The sequence below is a fragment of the Columba livia genome, chromosome 5, assembly GCF_036013475.1.
Source record: "Columba livia isolate bColLiv1 breed racing homer chromosome 5, bColLiv1.pat.W.v2, whole genome shotgun sequence".
Classification (NCBI taxonomy): domain Eukaryota; kingdom Metazoa; phylum Chordata; class Aves; order Columbiformes; family Columbidae; genus Columba; species Columba livia.
In genome coordinates, this window is record NC_088606.1 from 19,650,383 (window position 1) to 19,669,046 (window position 18,664).

Here is an 18,664-nt window from a genome sequence, read left to right on the forward strand (position 1 = left end):
GAAAGTCAGAGAGAAGCTTGGTTCCTTTGCAGTGGGATGTGCCAGATGATGATAAGAGATTTATTTCTGAGCTTTGGAAGCTAATGTGTTTAGCTCTATCTTCCTTTGGACTGTGAGGCTGCAATGAAAGGCAAACACGTGTCCCCATGATGAAATATGGTGCATTTTTAGAAATTCCCAAGAAAACTTGCAGCTGACTGGTATGTGTGCCTGGTTTGGTCCAGTGCCGTGTGAGACATAAGACGGTGACCTGGAAGCAGTACAGCTACCTCAGGTTCTCTTATCTTCTTTAGTTCATTCAAGCACTAGCTATAAGTCTCTGTACCATGGTACATTTGTGGACAAGTGACCATGTCCAGTGTGGGAACTGGGAAGTCCTAGCTGATCACAAAGCTGTTTGATGGTGTTTCCATAGCTATCCCATTTGTTAATTTCAAATGGGATATATAGATATATCTTTTTTTTTTCTTTAGTTAGCATAAAATATAAATAACTTCATCAATTATTAATTGTCTGGGAATTAAAATCCTTGGCGGACTAGCTTCAGTTGGCTTCACAAACATTATTTGTATTTACCACCCTTCTTGCTGCTTCTAACATCAGCTGTACCTATTGGGGAATTTTTCCTTTGGCAGTTATTGCTGCAAGAATGATATTAATGGATCTCTGTGGTGTCGGTCCTCTACTTCGCAATTCCTTTGTATCTTTCATCATTTGTCTATGTGTTGTATCTTTCTTCCACCTTAATAGCTGTTTAGTTCAGTCATATATTCAGCTCTTGTGTACGGAGGATGCTACTATCATTTCAGCAGGTATCAAAATTTTAAATCTAAGTTCTCTGGAAAATTTGCCTTTGGAGCCTATGCTGACTTGTGTAGGATATGGTAAGGTGTGCATAAGGCTGATTTGTTGTCTCTTTCTTTGCAGCATGCTATTGATGCTGATAATGCGGGAGTCAGTCCCATAGGAAATTCTTCTAACAACAGCAGTCATTGGGACCTCGGAAGTGCCTTTTTCTTTGCTGGAACAGTCATCACAACAATAGGTATGTGTATCGTTTATCTTTTAAAATACATAGTCACATTGAGGCCAGGGTTACAAAATAAATTTGAGGAGGGTAGATCACAAAGAAATAAAGTGGCTGAACTGTATTTCTCTCAATTGTCAGAAGTCATGCCTCCGGTATGTCTCAAGGGCATTGATCCTCTGGGTAAATATCAGAAGCTGTTTACGTAATCAGGGTAGAATAGCAATGCTGAATTGAAAACAAGTAGCACTGATGTGGCTAAAGGCTTTATAACCCTGTTCTTGATGTAGATACAGTTGGTCCTAATTTTCAGTAAAAAAACCCAAGCAGCAGTACCCAATGAAATAGCTGTTCCCCAGTCACTGGGAATTTGGATTTAAATATTATAGATTATTTACCCATAAGGGTAACTTTCTTCCTAAGTGCATCAGTTACTTTTGGGTTATGCTCTTAAGTCTAATATAAGTAATTCTTCTTGTACGCTACTGCTTGTAACTGGAAATATTTTCATGTAAATATTCTTCCTTGAAAAATTCTTCCTTGTTTTCATACTAATATTTGGAAAGAATTCCACAATTTTTTTTTCTATTCTAGAACTTATGGCCTTGAAATATTTACACATTTCTCTGTATTAGATGAAGGGTATACTGAATGGCTCCATTTATTTTTCTTGAATCACTAATTTTAGTAATTCCATTATTCAGGCCCTTATCATCTGTCCCCCCTATACATCATGTCCAATGTACTTAGTCTCTTGATCTCTGAATTCTCTCCTTAGATATGCTGAGGTTTTTATCCTTTTCTCTGTGAGCCAGTTCTTCTCTTGAAGTTTTTCCAGGCAGCTGGGATTTCAAAACATGGTCTCAGGGGTAAAAAATGATAAACTGATAACATTGATGATGAAGTTAATCTGCTGATAATTATACAGTGGTTTGATAATTATAAGCTGGATTTCAGTGCTGTCATGGTTAGCGGTCAAGAGATCTGATTATTTGGAAATCACTGGCAAATTGTTGTTTTTTATTTGCATTGCCTTTGAATATTATTCTCATTTAAATATGGGATAAATTGCTTTTTTGTATTACAATTGTGATGCAGACCCTGGTGACTATATAAACAAATAATCTCACAGTCACATAACTCCTTCATTAAAGTGTGAGAATCTGACAATTCTGCAACTTCTTTATGCAGGTAATACAACAACAACAACAACAAGATCCTGCGGCAGTTACAAGTCTTGCTGTGGTGATCATTTCAAACAGTGGAGTCTGTGCCTTTGGCTCTGCCTTTTCTGTGTGTGGGCGAAGGAGAGATTGTATAGAGCGTACTCCCCTCTGTTTTCCTCCATATATATTACCATCTACTTTCAATGGTAGCATAAAACCAGGGGGCGGAGAAAAAGAGATCATTTCTAAATCAAATGTAAGAAAACCCTCCCTTAATATTTGTTTACTCAGTAAACCCAAGTTACAAGCTTTTAAATTACTCATTAAAATAAATGCCACTATGTAGGCATAGTTTATGTAGGCATATTCATTGACATCTGCTACTTAAATAACTTATTGAAAAGAACTTGGATTTCTGCCCATATTTGCTTTAAATTCTCCATGAATTAGATTTTCATACACTGCATAAAGTCTTCGTGTTGTGTATGGGCATGAAAAAGATTTTATTTTATCCACCAGAGCTCTGTTAGGGCTACACAGACACTCCGCAGATTGCCTAGTCAACCTCAGTCCACTGGCCTGTGGAGCCTGGATTTACTTGGACTTTGAGGAGAAATCTGGGATCATGGGTGCAACCATGAAAAGGACTGTGGGCTGGGAGGGAGACAGGGTTGTGAAATTGTGTATAGTCAAAATACAAATCTCTATAACATTTCAGTAAAGATACCTTAACTGAAATGAAAAGGTGTAAATGTTACTACCACAATTCTTGTTTCTTCTTTTTAACATTAACATTTTAACAGCATTACCATGGCTGCCAGTCATAGTGCTCTGCATACATTCCTACAGTTAAATTCACACAGGTGGTGCAGGGAAGGGAAGAGGTATCTGAACAAACACGGGTGACTACATGTAGATGACTGCATAGGACAGGTGGAGAGCTGTCCTGTGCAGTCATCAGTATGTTAGGCTTTTAAGAATACCCCAGAGGAGTTCTCCAAACAAGATTCCTGCTACTTTGCAAGGTGCAAAGGCCCCATTGCTCATGCATCTCCCTCTCCCTAGATTGCCTGATCTGCTGCTTATTTGCTCTCTAGCTATAGAAACATCACGGTAAAGAGGACTACAGTATTTTTGAATAGTTAACAGAAGATCTACTGTCCATGGTAGACCTCTGAGTCCATCTTTTAAATGCCCTGTGCTGATAATTAGGCCTTTTCTGCCAGTATCGGGTATTCCCAATATTTTATATGGAGTTACAAGGTTGGGAATTGACACCAAACATGCCCAGGCATGCTTGGGACAAAATAAGAGTTTTCTGTCAGAATGTACAGTTGGTTAGACGTCTTGATCAGAATCTGTGATCAGTTTGACAGCCCCAAGTTACCCTAACAGAGGGTGGAAGGCAGGCATCTATGTGCCTTTATTACAGGATCAGCAATGCCTTTAAATATAAATGGAGTAGGATCGTCAGAGAGAAGACTTAAAAACTTCATTTCTAAAAGATATTGAAAACACTTATGAAATATAAATGTTAGGCTCTTTTTTTTGCCAAATTGAAGGAGGAACTGAATAAATAGTTCAAGGCCAGATTCACAGAATGTGGGTACAGTTTGGTGTTCACAGTGTGACTAGTCGGTGTGATGAGAGGCTGAGGAAATTAGGAGCTACCCACTGAAAATGAGCCTTGTCAGGTGAACCATGCTCCCATCAGGAGGTCACTGGCACAGCCCAAGAAGAGCAGCAGCGTGCAGGCACCAGGCCAGCACGGGGGATTTTTGTGCCGTGAAAAATCAAGCCAGGTTAATTAATCAAACAACAACTTTAGTTAGGATCTGAATCTATAAAAAATATGGGTAACTGAGGCTGCAAGAAGAACCAAATTGCAGGGACTAGCTTGCCTAGGAAATGACATCATGCCATGGAAAGTCTGGAAATAGGAATTACATGTGGAAAAAAGATATGCCTGCAGGAGCACCAGTACTTCTAAACCCCTTAGTTTTTCTAAAAAGTCCTGTATAGGTTCTGACAATGTTTTTTCTCCTCAGGGTATGGGAACATAGCCCCAAGCACTGTCGGAGGCAAGGTTTTCTGCATCTTGTATGCCATCTTCGGGATTCCACTGTTTGGCTTCTTGCTGGCTGGGGTTGGAGACCAACTTGGAACAATCTTTGGGAAGGGTATCGCAAGGGTGGAAAAAGTTTTCAGAGTAAGCTCACTGTCAATTTTCTGCTTGTGTTGTATAACTTGCTTTTAATGCTGTTGCTGTTGTCCGCAGTCCTTTTTACATGTTCGGCACCGTGGAATACTGACATGCCTAGTTGAGATGATGCTTAGTCTTCTTAGGGGCCTCTAGTCAATGAAGTGAAATAGGCTTCTCTACATGGTGATTGCAGGGATTATAGATCAAGCTCTGAATTTCCCTCTTGAGGCTATCTCTGGAGAATGTATATCCTAAGTTGGGTTGCTTACAAAGACTGGTTGCAAAACAGCCTTCAGGTTGCTTTGGACATATATGTCCATTCACTGAAAACAGAGAGAAGATAGTAGAACAGGAGGAAAAGGTATCCAGAGTAGGTCCTGATTGTGTTACTAATAAAGTGTAAAAGACTTGGAAAGAGGCATTACTGGAGTGAATGTGAACTTGGGAAGAGAGATGGCTGAGTGATTTACCTTCACTGTGACAGGACTGATGTGTTCGAGTAGACCTACAGCAGCAAAAACTTGCATAAGGCCATGTCGAGGTTTTGATTGCGGGGTGACAATAAAGTCGTGGCAAATGTATTGTTAACTTCTCCCCCACCTCTTCCCTACCAGCCCCTCCCTCTCCCCCGTTCCCACTAAGGACAGGGATCGGGAGGGAAAGAAGGACAGAGAGAAGAGAGTTGGAAAAATTAACAATGTTTTACTAATGCTACTAATAAGAATAGAGAAAATAATACAAAATATACAAAACCAATCTTGAAAGTCCCAGCAACTGCATAGCTGGCAACCAAAATCCTGGACTGGACTCTCCAGCCAGCCGGAGCTGGATTCAGTCTGTCACTAGGCCCCAGTTCGCAGGGATGACTAGCAAGGTCCTCTCCTAATGTTGGCCATAAGGAAAAAAGGATGAGATCCTTGTGATCTCCCACTTTGATATGAAGTATTCATGTGAATGGGATGTTATACTCTGTTGGTCAGTGTCTTGGTCACCTGTTTCTTGTTGCCCCTCTCGTGAGATGTCCATACATGCTTATCAATAACTTCGCATTCCATTGCTATGTTTACCAAAACATGTATCCGGTTTTCCAGGAAAATGCAGCTAATATGAAGGCTTTAGCTGACAGGCAAATTCACTAAAAGAGAAACTTGTTTTTAACAAAACCAGGACAGGCCACTTACTGGAATCATCTTCATGGTATTTACCTGCCCTACCTACCATGTGTACCTCCTGCACTAGATTTTTGTAGAGGTGTCCCCATGTGTCATTTCACCTCATGTTGCCAGTACTCTCCATTTTTGAGCCTGTAAGCAATTCTTCACAAGCAGTGCCACAGACCTGGCAAATGCTTTTTGCTAATATGCCAATGGTTCACTTCAGGGATTCTCTTTGAAGCAGAACTTCCAGAAGTGACCTGTGTGAGGTTCTCCCAGAGGTGGCATAACTGGGGATAAGTCTTCCTAGGGATGGAATGGATGAGAAGCTGTCCAAGCTGGTTAGTCTAATAGGCATCTCTTTCTAAAACATTCGCACAGATGAGAGCAAATTACTTGTAACTGTTTTTTGAAAATAAGTAATTGAGTATTAGACTGGAATATGAGCAATTTCTCTTTGATTCACAGAATCACAGAATGTTAGGGATTGGAAGGGGACTCAAAAGAGCATCTAGACCAATCCCCCTGCTGGAGCAGGAACACTTAGATGAGGTTACACAGGAATGCGTCCAGGCGGGTTTTGAATGTCTCCAGAGAAGGAGACTCCACCACTCCCTGGGCAGCCTGTTCCAGTGTTCTGATACCCTCACTGTGAAGAAGTTTCTTCTCATGTTTAAATGGAACCTCTTGTGTTCCAGTTTGCACACATTATCCCTTGTCCTACCATTGATTGTCACTGAGAAGAGCCTGGCTCCATCCTCGTGACACTCACCCTTTACATATTTATAAACATTAATGAGGTCACCCCTCAGTCTCCTCCAAGCTAAAGAGCCCCAGCTCCCTCAGCCTTTCCTCACACGGGAGATGCTCCACTCCCTTCGTCATCTTTGTTGCCCTGCGCTGGACTCTCTCCAGCAGTTCCCTGTCCTTCTGGAACTGAGGGGCCCAGAACTGGGCACAATATTCCAGATGCGGTCTCACCAGGGCAGAGTAGATGGGGAGGAGAACCTCTCTCAACCTAATTACTGTGAAGTGTCCCAGACCAGCCATAGGGAGTATCTCAGGCTTAGCCTGTCAATATGATAGTTTATGTATAAAATAAAACATGTTCTACTTGAAATATTTTAAGGTTCTTAAATGAATGCTCATACTGTTTCATACAGATTATAGCCCTTTGTCACGTAATCAGAGTTCTTTTGGTGTTTAAAGGATTCCTTCTTTTTCTTGAATTTATGCAGTTGCTTGTTGTTTGTAACAATCTAAATTGTTTCTTTTCCCTCTTGGCCTTTTATCAGCTTCCAAAGCAATTTAGAGATCTGTGGTCCTCTTGTTTAGCCAAGATATAGGTTTACTCCTTTTATTTTGATTCTCATAAATCCATTGTGTACATTTTTTTGTGATTTGGTTGATGAGGTTATACATAATTTCCTTCAATGTTCCTAGTAATGAGGTTCAGCTGTTTGAAATATTCATGATATAGTTTACAGTTTACATGCATTGTAGTAGCTAGTCTTAGTATCAGTGGTTTCACTTTATACGATTATTTACATAATATTTGACATATTATAAGTGTTCATTAATACATTATACATGATATATACTTTCTCATGCAGAATTTAATAATAATTTTAGTAACTACATAAATAACTATCACATTGTGTTTACATTGTTAGACTCCATAAATGTTTGGACTTAATCAGAGAATCCAAAAATCAAGTAATAATTTTTTATTTAATCTTAAGCAGTAAAAAAAATTTAGTTCAATGTGTAACTCTTGTTTCTTACTTTGTAACTGTCTCCATAATAAACTCAAATTCAGTATGTTTGTGGGTGTAAGCAACCTGCTACAACCTTTATACAGAGGACATAAAAATTAGAACAGTTAGGAGGAAAATAAAAGGAACAAATGTAGGCTAAAAAGACACTGACAGAGGTAATAAAATACAAGGTGGTGTGGTATGCCTTACAAATCTTGTGGAGTTAGCTAAGGGGTCATTGAGTGTGTATCAATCATTTAGTGATATAACAAATTGAATTTCCAGAAAGCTTTTGACAGGTTTTGTCATCAAAGACTATAAGGAAATTAAACTCTGATGAGGTAAGAGAGAAAGTGTCACACATTAGTATGTGCTTAAAGGGTGAATGGAGATTAGGAATAGATGGTAGCATTATCAGTGTGATTCTACTCAAGTCCTTCTGGGGTCTTACTGTTTTGATAGGGATGGCCTACAATGGTTCCGACAAGATGAGTATGTAGGTGAAAGAGCAAATTACATCCGTAGATGTTTCAAGATAGCAAAAATGGAAGCTGCAAAAGGGTGATAAGATGATAAATGAAATCCAATGTTGGCAATGCAAAATAATGCATATTTTTGAGTTTGAGGAAAGAAATCCTACTATATTCATACAGGCATGGTATCAAATTTCACTACTCACAAAGGGACCTGGGATTATTATGCATGATTCTCTCAAAATAACTCTGCAAAACTTAGCAGCAATTACAAAAGGAAGGAAGACTGTCAGCAAAGGGGTTGAAAACCAAAATATAATTTTACCATCACACAGTTCCGTTGTGCATTTGCACCATGAATATCGCATGCAATTCTTGTTATCCCATTTTGAGCAGCAATTAACAGAAATGAAAGTCACTGCTAGGTCTGCCCCCACGGGCCTTGTAGCTGAGTCTCTAAGACGGCATTCATTAGCTACCTGTATTATTTGCCTTCTAGTGGGTCCTCAAGTGCAATTTGGGACAGTCCAGCTTGTACTCTTGGGGAAGGGAATGGAAAGAAACTTTGCATGAGTCTGCGACATAGTATATCAAGTTTCCATATGCATATGCTTTAACACTCTGCTTCTGCCTGTCTCCAGTTGCCTCTGTTTATCCTGTTCACTCTTAGGGATGTTACGTGGCTGGTGTCAGAACAGCAGAAAGTTCCTGAAATCCTTGCAACCTTTTCACCATCTGTACGGGTGGATGGGATTTGAAGGCAACTGGATCTTGCATTGTGGTTAGGATCATTTTTGGAGCTAGGTAAGAGGCAGTCTGCATACACTGGCAGCCAGGAAGGGGAGGAAGGAGTCTCTGTTGGCACAGCGGTCTTTTCACCCAACTCATGTCCTTAACAGGTCTCATGCTCCACTCAGCAGCATAGCTAAGCACGAGTCCACACCAGGTGAGGGACAGCTTGCCCCCGGCATCCCCCGGCATAGCTGGGAAGATGAAAGGAGGGTTCTTCCCAGAGGAGTTGTGCTAGTGCATTTCTGCTGTCTCTGACATGACCTGTGTGGAGCCCCACCGAACCTGCATTAATTAGCAGCACAAATTAGAGCCTGAGAATGCCTCCTTTATCTATTGCAGTGATCAGCCCACGCACTCTGTGGCAATTTTAAGAACAGTCTGAACTCTGTAAAGGGGGAAAGAGATCTGTTTGTATCAAATACACACTACCCACTGTATTGACAAAATATTTCAGCAGAAGAGCTGGACACATACCACTGCTCATCTTGTAATCCAAAGTGCTGCCCCTATTTCTGCGTGTAGATAAGCAGGGAAACAGCTATTCATTTGTGACTAAGTAGGACTGGAAGTATTTAATTGCAACATAAGGCTTTGTAAAAACACTAACTTTTCATGTATTGTATTAGGAAAGGGAATCACTGGCAGAGTGATGCTGCCTGGGATATGAGGAGGTATCCCAAACACCATGCATTGGCTATTGTGCCATTTGTCCTACTGGAGTAATTGTGTGTAGTACAAGTAAGTGAACATCAACCAGGTCAGAGACGTAAACCAAAGCATCCCCCACACAAGCCCTACCTACTCAGCTACTGATGATTCCTGTATGTGCCATCTTCAGTAATCTGGGCAGAACCTGACTACTAGTCTGTTCTCACATCCATACAAGTGTGATTCCCCAGAAAATGGATATATACAGGGTCACCAGATTCACTATATGCACTGGTCACAGGCATTCAATATCTGAGTTCAGTAATGGATCAGTTATCCAAGCCCATCTTAGAAAACCATGTATGCACTCTAAATCTACTTTAAAAGCTGATAATTCTTACAAATTATTTTCACCTGGCAAAGCTTTCCAGACACTACAGAAATGAAATATGCATTCCAAGGTGACTTAAAACCATAAAAGTAGAATTGTTATCTCACACATGAAAGGGATCCTATGAACAACTTGAGACTGTTTCTATAATAAAACAGCAAAACAAGCTCCATTCTTTTGGCTTGCTCTGTATGCACAGAGACTGCGAACATCTAAAGACAGAAAGGAAAGCACTCCATAGGCAGAGTGCAGAGTTACAGAATGCAGGATCTGTCATTAGTGTGAATTAAGTATAAGCTAGATTCAGATAGTCTTTATTCAAACTTTGTAATGAGTGTTTACATTCTCACCGGAAGTTGACGGCATAAGCATGATCTGACAGCTTTTCCCTCATCTTGCAGTTCAGAACAGATGCAGGCATTCAGCTTTCACACAACATGCTTCTGAGGGCACTCCAGGATTTTCTGGCTTCTAAGGTGAAGCCACTGTGAGCAGTTCCTGGACTTGGTTACTGGTTCTACTCCTCTGGCTTACAGTGTGATGCTGAGGTCAGGTCTGGCAACACAGCTGGTAGGGTGTGCATGGCAATACGGGGATGTGAGCAAGCAGGCAGAGACATGGCCGGTGGCATGGCTGTGCCCCTGGAGCTCAGCTCTCAAGAATTGACACTGCTTGGTGCAGAAATGCAATACCTCTGTAAACAACTCCACTGAACGAGGGAATTGCCAGAACAGACATCTGCTACCTGTCTTTCATGTTGTCCGCTTAGAGAACCTGTTTGGCCGTTGATCTCGTGAGAAATTCTTTGCTTTAGATCTGAGAGACATGTAAGTGTTATGAAAATGACATACACCTTTTTTTATTTTTTTCTGAAAGAAAGCAGTAGGCATTATCTTAACTTTGATACAGTCCTAGGAAAAGTTGTTCTTAATTAGAGGCTGGGGCAGGGGCAGAAGTAAGATAAGTCCCACTTAGCTGGTGGAAAGCTTTATTTTAGCAACTGCCAAAGCTCTACCTTTCCTAAACTTAGTTGTTTGTCTTTCTGAATACATCTGATCTACCCTAGCTACTCTTTCTCTTAAAGATTCAACTTATTTTTAGAGATTTTTGTCTTCTCTGGTCTCTTTTGTTACTATACAAATAACAGGAATTGTCTTTACAGATTCCTTGTCTGAAAATGAGTGGAAAGCAGATCCTGCGAAAGAAACTTCATATGAGAGAGTAGTGGTGCAGAGGAGGAATACTTAAAAATACAGTCTTTTTTCTTTGTTTCCCCTCTGCCTATCCATTTTCTCTGTTATCTGTCTGCTGTCTCTCTCTCCTCCTCTTCTTTCCCTTGGTGCACATCAAACCTGTGTTATTATACCTGATACCAGTGCAGGATTGGTGAGTGAGTTCTCAACAAAAGTTTTCTGTTCAAAGTTGTTCGAAGGTTCCTTGAAGTACCACCTTGACCTCTGCTGCCCTAGGGCAATGCTATACCAGGGACCCCATCTGCTTCCTGCCAGGCAGCCCCCACCCTGCACATTCTCCTCCAGCCCCGCATCTTCTAATATTTGGCAGCTGAATCAAACTTTCAGGTGAGACCATTTCCAGAGCCAGACATTCAAATCTAGTTCACGGCTGGATTTGCACTCTTGCTACTGAATTCAAAATTTGGCACACAGTTAATAGGAAAATATGTTATAACCTAGGTGATATGTTAGCTATTTGTATTTCTGAATATATGATGTGACACCTGCATTTCTGAGCAGATTCAATTAATGGAAGACTGATGGAAAAGCTTCCTCTCTACTTCCTGTTAGCTAATGAAAATACATCAAAAATCAACACAATCTCTTTTATTTTGTTTTATTACATTTCGTTACTAGCCAACATCAGTGTATAATTACACCAGCTGCTAAAAACCCACTCAAGATATTAATACTCTGTCTTTTATTTTTTTAATATAATACCATTCATTATGCTTTTCTGTAAGGAAAAAAGCCACTTTAAAAAAATCACTCAAGAACTTCCACAAGGATACAGTTCAGCACAGTGATCAATCTGCCATCTGCTGGAATCCTGTCTCTGGACAGAGTTGTCAGGATGGTGCATGAAATTCAACCTAGTGGTGCACATACACGGTATTATTCCAAAATGACAGAAGATTTATGAGCTGAATTTTCAGTGTTCAGAGCTTGGCCAAACAATTTCCTGGGTCATTTCCACCAAAAAAGAAGTCTGAGAAATATGAAAAATCAGTCAGCAGAAAGGAAACCTACGTTTCCTTTATATAGTAAGGATTTCTATTTGTTGCAATGAAGACCATTACATTCTGTTATTGGTTATTAGCACTTTGATTCCATAGAACGGGGATTTTGATTCCCAGGAACAGGACCTCAGTGCACGAAGACTGTGGAAACACTAATTTGTAAGCAGTGTTTTTAAATGGTCAGGAAAATGATGTGACAGTAGCAAATTGCAGGTTGATTTTGGAGCAGAAAGTTTTGAAGGGAAGAAAGATGGAAATTAAAGTGAGGCTGAGAGGGTGAAAGAAGTAGTTAGGGATGATAAGTGAAGCTACCGTGAAGATATTGTGAGAAGAAAGGGCGACTAGGAGCAAACAGCCATTCGCTACATGGCAGAAGAAATTTTCCTTCACAATTCCCTTAATTCACTTTCCCCAGCAAAAATAATGTTTCATATGTTTCGTACTTGGTAAGTTACCTGTGGGAAAACTTTGAGGAAGAAATGATGCAAACACTTTTGTCATATACAAGATCACTTTGTTACTGGAAGACCAAAGGTGATGTAGCCTTGAAGATAAACACCATACAGACTAAAAAGTATGCTGACCTGAAACATTTTTCATTTGATTCCTGTGATTCTCTGCATCTCTCACTAGTTGGGAATTTGGTTCTTTGAAGCTTCTTCTGTTTTTTTTTGCAGCAGAATAACTTGCTCAGGAAAAAAATACTATGTGTAGTGAGAGCTTGTACAGATAGGAAGAGGTGTTTTAGAGCAATGATTTACAAACCCAGAGTAGTATCAGTAAGAAATGAATGTAAACAATCTCACCTTACTATCTGTTCTTTTGCCTATAATACCTTAAAGGTGCACCTGAGAATCACAGTTTCCTGAGTGAGATTTAAAAAGGGGTGCTTGTAGGTCAGCAGAGAATTGATTTGCATATATAGATACTTATGTGGTCTTTATTTCAACTAGGTCTGCACTTGAATGTACATTTCAGATCTCAGTATCATGTAATTTAGGAGTGATTTAAAACAAAACCTAGATCCAGATCTGAATTTTGCAGTTAACACTGAGTTTATGGATGCATACATAATCAAATACCAGCAGAAGAGATCTGCAGGCAATCTGTTATCCTTCATAATCCTCATAAAGCATATTTGGCTAAAAATGGACTTTACAACATAAGGAAAAAAAAAAAATCTAGACACACTTCAGTATTTGCCAGCAATACATCCATAGTGCCTTATGTATGTAGCAAATATTTTAATTTCATTTTCAGTTCTTCTGTTTTAAATCTGAAGACATGCTTTTTGTAACTTAGCTGATGATAATCAGCTGGTAGCCTGGACTGCAGTGATCATACAGTGGTGGAGTTCGCAGTCCTGAGGGATGTGGGTCAGTTAAATAGTAAAGTCAGGAGCCTGAATTTTAGCAAAGCCCACGATCAGCTGTTCAAGGAGTTGGTTAACAGGACCCCCTGGGAAACCGCTGTCAGGGGCAAGTGAGCAGAACAGAACTGACAGAACTTTAAAGATGCTTTCCATAGAGCACAAGAGCTCTCAATCACCGGGTGTAAGAAATCGGGAAAGGAAGGCAAGAGACTGGCACATCTGTGTTGAGACCTGCTAGTCAGACTGAAGAGCCAGAAGAAGATGCACAGGTGGTGAAAGCTTTAGTAGTCCTTGTGCTCCAGTGCTCAGTAGAAGATACTGGCAAATGATAATCCTATGGGTGAACTAAACAACTACTGGTGCAGGCTGTGACTTCATTACATGCAGTGACTCTTCATCCACCAGAGCCAAATTTGTCTCTGGATTCTATTTTAGGTTCAACCACTGGCTTATGGTATGGCCTTGAATATGTTGGTTTTACCCATAGGATCACTTTCCCCATCCATTATATCTGAGATGCGGTAAAGTATCTTTCTGCTGCACAGTGCTGAGATAGTAAGCCAGTGTTAAAAAATACATGACAAAATCTATGGAATCCCGCTTTTGGCATTTTCTTTCGAGTAAGTGGGTATTTAATTCAGTTAGTGATGCTTACAGCTAATCTGCTTTAGAGAAATTAACTCACGTGCAGCAAACATTTTGCTGATTTGTTCTTATTCACTGGTCTTTGTTATTGAGAACAAGTTTAGAGTCTAAAGCTACATGTGCTGTCTGTAGAGCATGTCTGTCTTTAATCCAGCAAGGAATAACCTCTTGCAAATTGGCATGTAATTTAGGGGTTAATATTAACCTGAACAGTTAAATTCAGATCTGGACATCTCTGAAAGATCTTTTAAACAATTTATCAACAATGTCTGTTAGGCCTTCAAGGGCTTGCCAGAAGTATAGCCTCAGCCTGAGGCAACTTCAAAGAGAGGATCATGAAGGTCTTGAGGTGAGTCTGCCTCTAAAGAGAACTCCAGGAGGTGTTGAGCCTGGTAGCAGCTGAAAGAGCATTCCTGGGGTTGCTAGAAAGAGAAGGCAGCAGCTGAAAGAACGTAGAACATGGTGACACCAGGAAGAGATAGTAATTGCTCCAATTTTAGAATCAAAGCAGTCTCACTAAAAAGATGATAGTATAAACAGAGGAGCAAACACTGTTTCAAAACTAGTCTTTAAAACTAGCTTAATCTAGAGTATACTGTTATCTGGAAATCTGAAGTCAGCTTCAGTGCATGGAAACTGAAACCTAATGTGCATTGAAGCCCATCCCCCAGAGTAATTATCACTGTTATTCCTGTAGTACCTTTTCCTGTGAGTGTTAAGCTGTTGATGACAGGGTGTTTCAGATGGAATCTTGTACTGTTTTGCCTGCTTACAAGAGGCTTTTAAATATATTTTCATTAATTTTTTCTTCATTATTTAAAATTATTAGAGGTTCAAACCTTCAGTAATTCTTCTTACTGGATTCATACTCTTGTCACTGAACTGCAGTGCTCATAATATTTTACAGCTCTTACAACATTGTACAAAACCTAGTACAGGAATCCATAATTAATATAAATGCTTTATTTATCACTGTTCAGGTATCTGTCTGTATTACAGTAATTTGCAATAGTTCATTTGGGAAACAATTTTCATTGCATCACTTTCTCATCGTGGATAGACTGCAGCTATCGTAGTATATGAAACCAAGATCCAGTGTTATGTTCAGGGTTTTTCTTCACCTACTTTAGCTTTTTTCTTTTTTTTTTTTTTTTTAGCACCTGTTTGAATGTTTGCACAGAATTAATTAATAAACCAAAAACAGGTGTAGGAGGCAATTCATGGCTAAAAAACTGATTTAAGTGCAAGTTAAGAGAATATTTGGCAAATGACACTGAGTATATGGGTTTCCAAACCCTTCTATGGATGATGGATCAATCTGTGGGTGATGATTTATCATCCTTTAAGAAGAACATAAAAACAATAGAGTAATGATGAAGTAAGTTTTCAGGAAGAGATTTTTTTCCACTTCCCCCCCCCCCCCTTTTAAAATGTGCTCAGGGTGTTTTTTAAGCATATCATGGATTTTTTCTGGAATATGATCTCTGTCCTTTTCCAGCTATTCTGTTGTTCCTTCTATCTGCTTATTTTCTGTTTTCTTTGGTGAAAAAAGATGAGCACTATTTCTTTCTCTATATCAAAGCCCAGTGTTTGCTGCCTCTCGTTTAGTTTGAAACCAGATTAGTACGCAGAACGATCTGAATATAAACAGTGGCAAGGAGTTGCATTTTCGTGCAGAACTGAATCCCAGTCTTCTTATTAAACAAGTTAAACAGCCCTGCTTTATGGTTTGAAATGTTCAGGAACCACTGTTCTAAAGGGTAAAACTATACCTGTCTGCCTTGTGCTAAAATTAGTATTAGTGACATAACTTTTAATTGCAGTGAAGTGCATTGGAAATAAACCCCATGAGTCTCCAGCAATTATATCCCATGAAACACAAGACAAACAGGAGCTGAAAGCACGACTAAGAGTTTGCTGAGCAGCTAGGGTTCCTTCAATACTCTGTGTGAAGCTTAAAAACAAGATACTTCAATGGAAGCTGCTTTAATGCCTGATTAATGCCAAAGTACATGTGAAATTTTCAACCATCAGCCTGGAAGTTAAGATCTTTCCAAAGCACTGATAGTGAATATCCTCCTTTCATTATTGCCTTAAGTTATGATGAATGGTGTCACAGTTGAGATGGACAAACGACATGGACCAAGTTCTTCCAGGATGGAAGTAGTAGATGCCATTTATTGCTACAAGTGCATTTTTATACAGTTCTACCAATTCATGTGTCTCTTCACTATTGGTTACAAGTTACAGCAGTAACATCTCATTGGCTAATTTTGCTATCATCAGTGTTACTCCTCTACTCCCTTCTCTCTCACGGGTACATCCCTTCTCTCTCACGAGTACAACTTACTATCTCTGGATACTCCTTTACTCCCATCCTTCTCAAGGGTAAACCTTAATATCTTCAAGGCTGATCTCTGTTCCCATACTCTCTGTCAAGGATTCCACAGACCCACTGTAGTTTCCCACAGAATGGTGAAGTGCTGAAATACCAAATCCCATGTGTCGCGTGTTGCCATAACTGAAAACCTGTTTTATATCCTAAAAAAAATCCTAAACTCAAGATTGTTTAGATTTGCAATATGGGGAGTAAAGGAAAAGCAAGACAGAAAAGCAGCTGCAACACAACATCACTCACCATACAGTGATTGTTGATCTTCCTTCTCTCTCAGCAAATAAACAAAGCCATTCTAGTTAGTGTTCTTCAGAGTATCCTCCAGGACTCCTGTGGGCAACCTTTGGGGAAGCATCAGAGACTGAGTGTGAGGGGAGGCAATGGATCTTGGAAAGCAATAGGTAGAAATTACTTCATGAGGGTATCTGTATGTGGTGCCTCATCCCAGGCATGATGACTGTGCTGCTTTCTTACTCAAGACATGCTGCTTCAAGGTTTGGTACAGGCTGAATGTAGTGCTCTGTTGTTTTATGTATTCAGCCTTCACCTTTCAGGACTGTCAAGCTATTATATGAACCAGTAACGTTAACTTACATGTTCGTATTTTTCCTTGGCACATAAACACAGACTATTTTGAGCCATGGGACAAAGTATTTGATGCATCCTTCACCTTACACTGCCCTCTTTTTACCTTTGGACACAGAAGCTCTAAGCAGGCAGCAGTGGCAGCTCGTGTAAAGTGTTGGAGAAGTCTGGGAGGAGCAGGGGGAGAGTTATGTCATGGAGGGAGACTTCTAGGGCTGAGACATTTTCCACTATTTCTACATTTTTGCCTGGGAGGAGCTGCTCTGTCTTCCACCTGTTACTTTCCATGTACTTCTCTGGAATCTATATCCCACCTAGAGTAAAACCCACTCCCTGTGGGCAAGTTATCTGAGAGTATACACTTGCATTACTTGGGTAGTCACAAATAGACTTTTTCTGTAGAAAGACTGCAACATTGCAATCTTTATACTGCTAATAGCCATGACGAATCTCATTGTGAATTCAAAATTTGCTTTGGAGGCTTCTGCAAGAATTTCTTGTAGAGAATAATGTATGTTATTGTACTTGAGAAGGGAAAAGAGAAGGCTGCTTGGCCAGTTATTCTAAACTAAGCAGACATAGAAAACTTCAGGCCAGAAACAGATACAAGGAGTCTGGCCTGAAGATCTACTCCCGATTTCCAAAGGCCACTGTTAAACCTTTCAATATCTGGTCCAACAAAGTCTCCACTCTAATCTTACAAATGCTGATGTTGCATTCCTAATCACTAGGGAAACATTCTGCAAACTCAACAGTATGAAGGAATCTGGATGCTTTATTCCACTGGAGAGGAAGAAAACAAAACAACAAAATAATAGAACAAAAAATGAAAGTCCAAGCAGAGATTTAAAAAAAAAAGAATATTGAAGTTATCTGCCCTGCTAAGCAGAGATGATTCTAACAAGAATTTCAATTTTATTTTTCTTGCTGAGACTTCGAGTGTGGCCATGTCATGCAACAGATAACTAGATCTCTCATTGATCTAGCTACACTAATTGTCTTTCTCTTTCTCAGTGCATTCATTAATTAGATGCTGAGCATGAACTCATAAATCTAGTCTTGCTGATATGTGGCACTTTGCACCATCATAACTGCATTTTGTTTTTAACTGATGAACAAGATGAAAGCATTGACTCAACACTGATAAAAATCAGGCTTACCAGGAATGGCAAGGTAGAATCCATTCAGGTACAGGGAAGTGATGTGGAACATGTATTATTAACCCATTATTGCACTCCCTGAAGAGGGGAATATAGGTGTGACTCAGAAGAGAACTGAAGGAAGGAAGTAGCAATACATTCCAAATTCAGCCTCTGAGAGCATCCTTTGAAATTGCTGAACTCTGTGCCATGAGCCTCTGTTGTGCTTTGTCTCATGTCTGAGAAAAGCACATATATACATGGATCCCACTCATTCCACATGTATTTTTTTCTTGGGCTGAATACAGCTCAGCCAGAACAGAGCTCTGTTCTGGGATCATTATTGTTGTTTTTGTTTCTTCAGTAGCATAATAAATATTGTGCAGTAATTAGTTGGTGCATATCAGAAAACCCTGTGTGTGTTTTCTAGAGAGAGGAAGAAGATTGGAATGGGGTATATCAAGCCTAGAAAATTTCTGAGCCAGTGTTTCTGTATTTTCCTAACACAGTATCAGTACTCACATTGTGACTGCAGCAAGATCCATGCCTAGAGGTTTATAAAAATAACATTAGAGAGGGCTGCTGCTCTGTGAGAAGCTTGCTGCATATTCCATCTGCGTCTAGACAAACACCCCACAGAAATGTGCTTTTATAGGGAAAAAC

General features: G+C 39.8%; 1 protein-coding gene across 2 annotated transcripts in view; it reads left to right on the forward strand.

Moving 5' to 3' along the window:
• The window catches only part of KCNK10 (potassium two pore domain channel subfamily K member 10), a 65,353-nt gene that overhangs the window by 33,453 nt on the left and 13,236 nt on the right, over positions 1–18,664 (forward strand). For both annotated transcript variants that reach the window (XM_005506157.3, XM_065063739.1), the window contains 2 exons: positions 928–1,045; positions 4,242–4,402. In XM_005506157.3, coding sequence (XP_005506214.1) covers positions 928–1,045; positions 4,242–4,402 — 279 coding nt within the window. The remainder of the gene's footprint in view (positions 1–927; positions 1,046–4,241; positions 4,403–18,664) is intronic.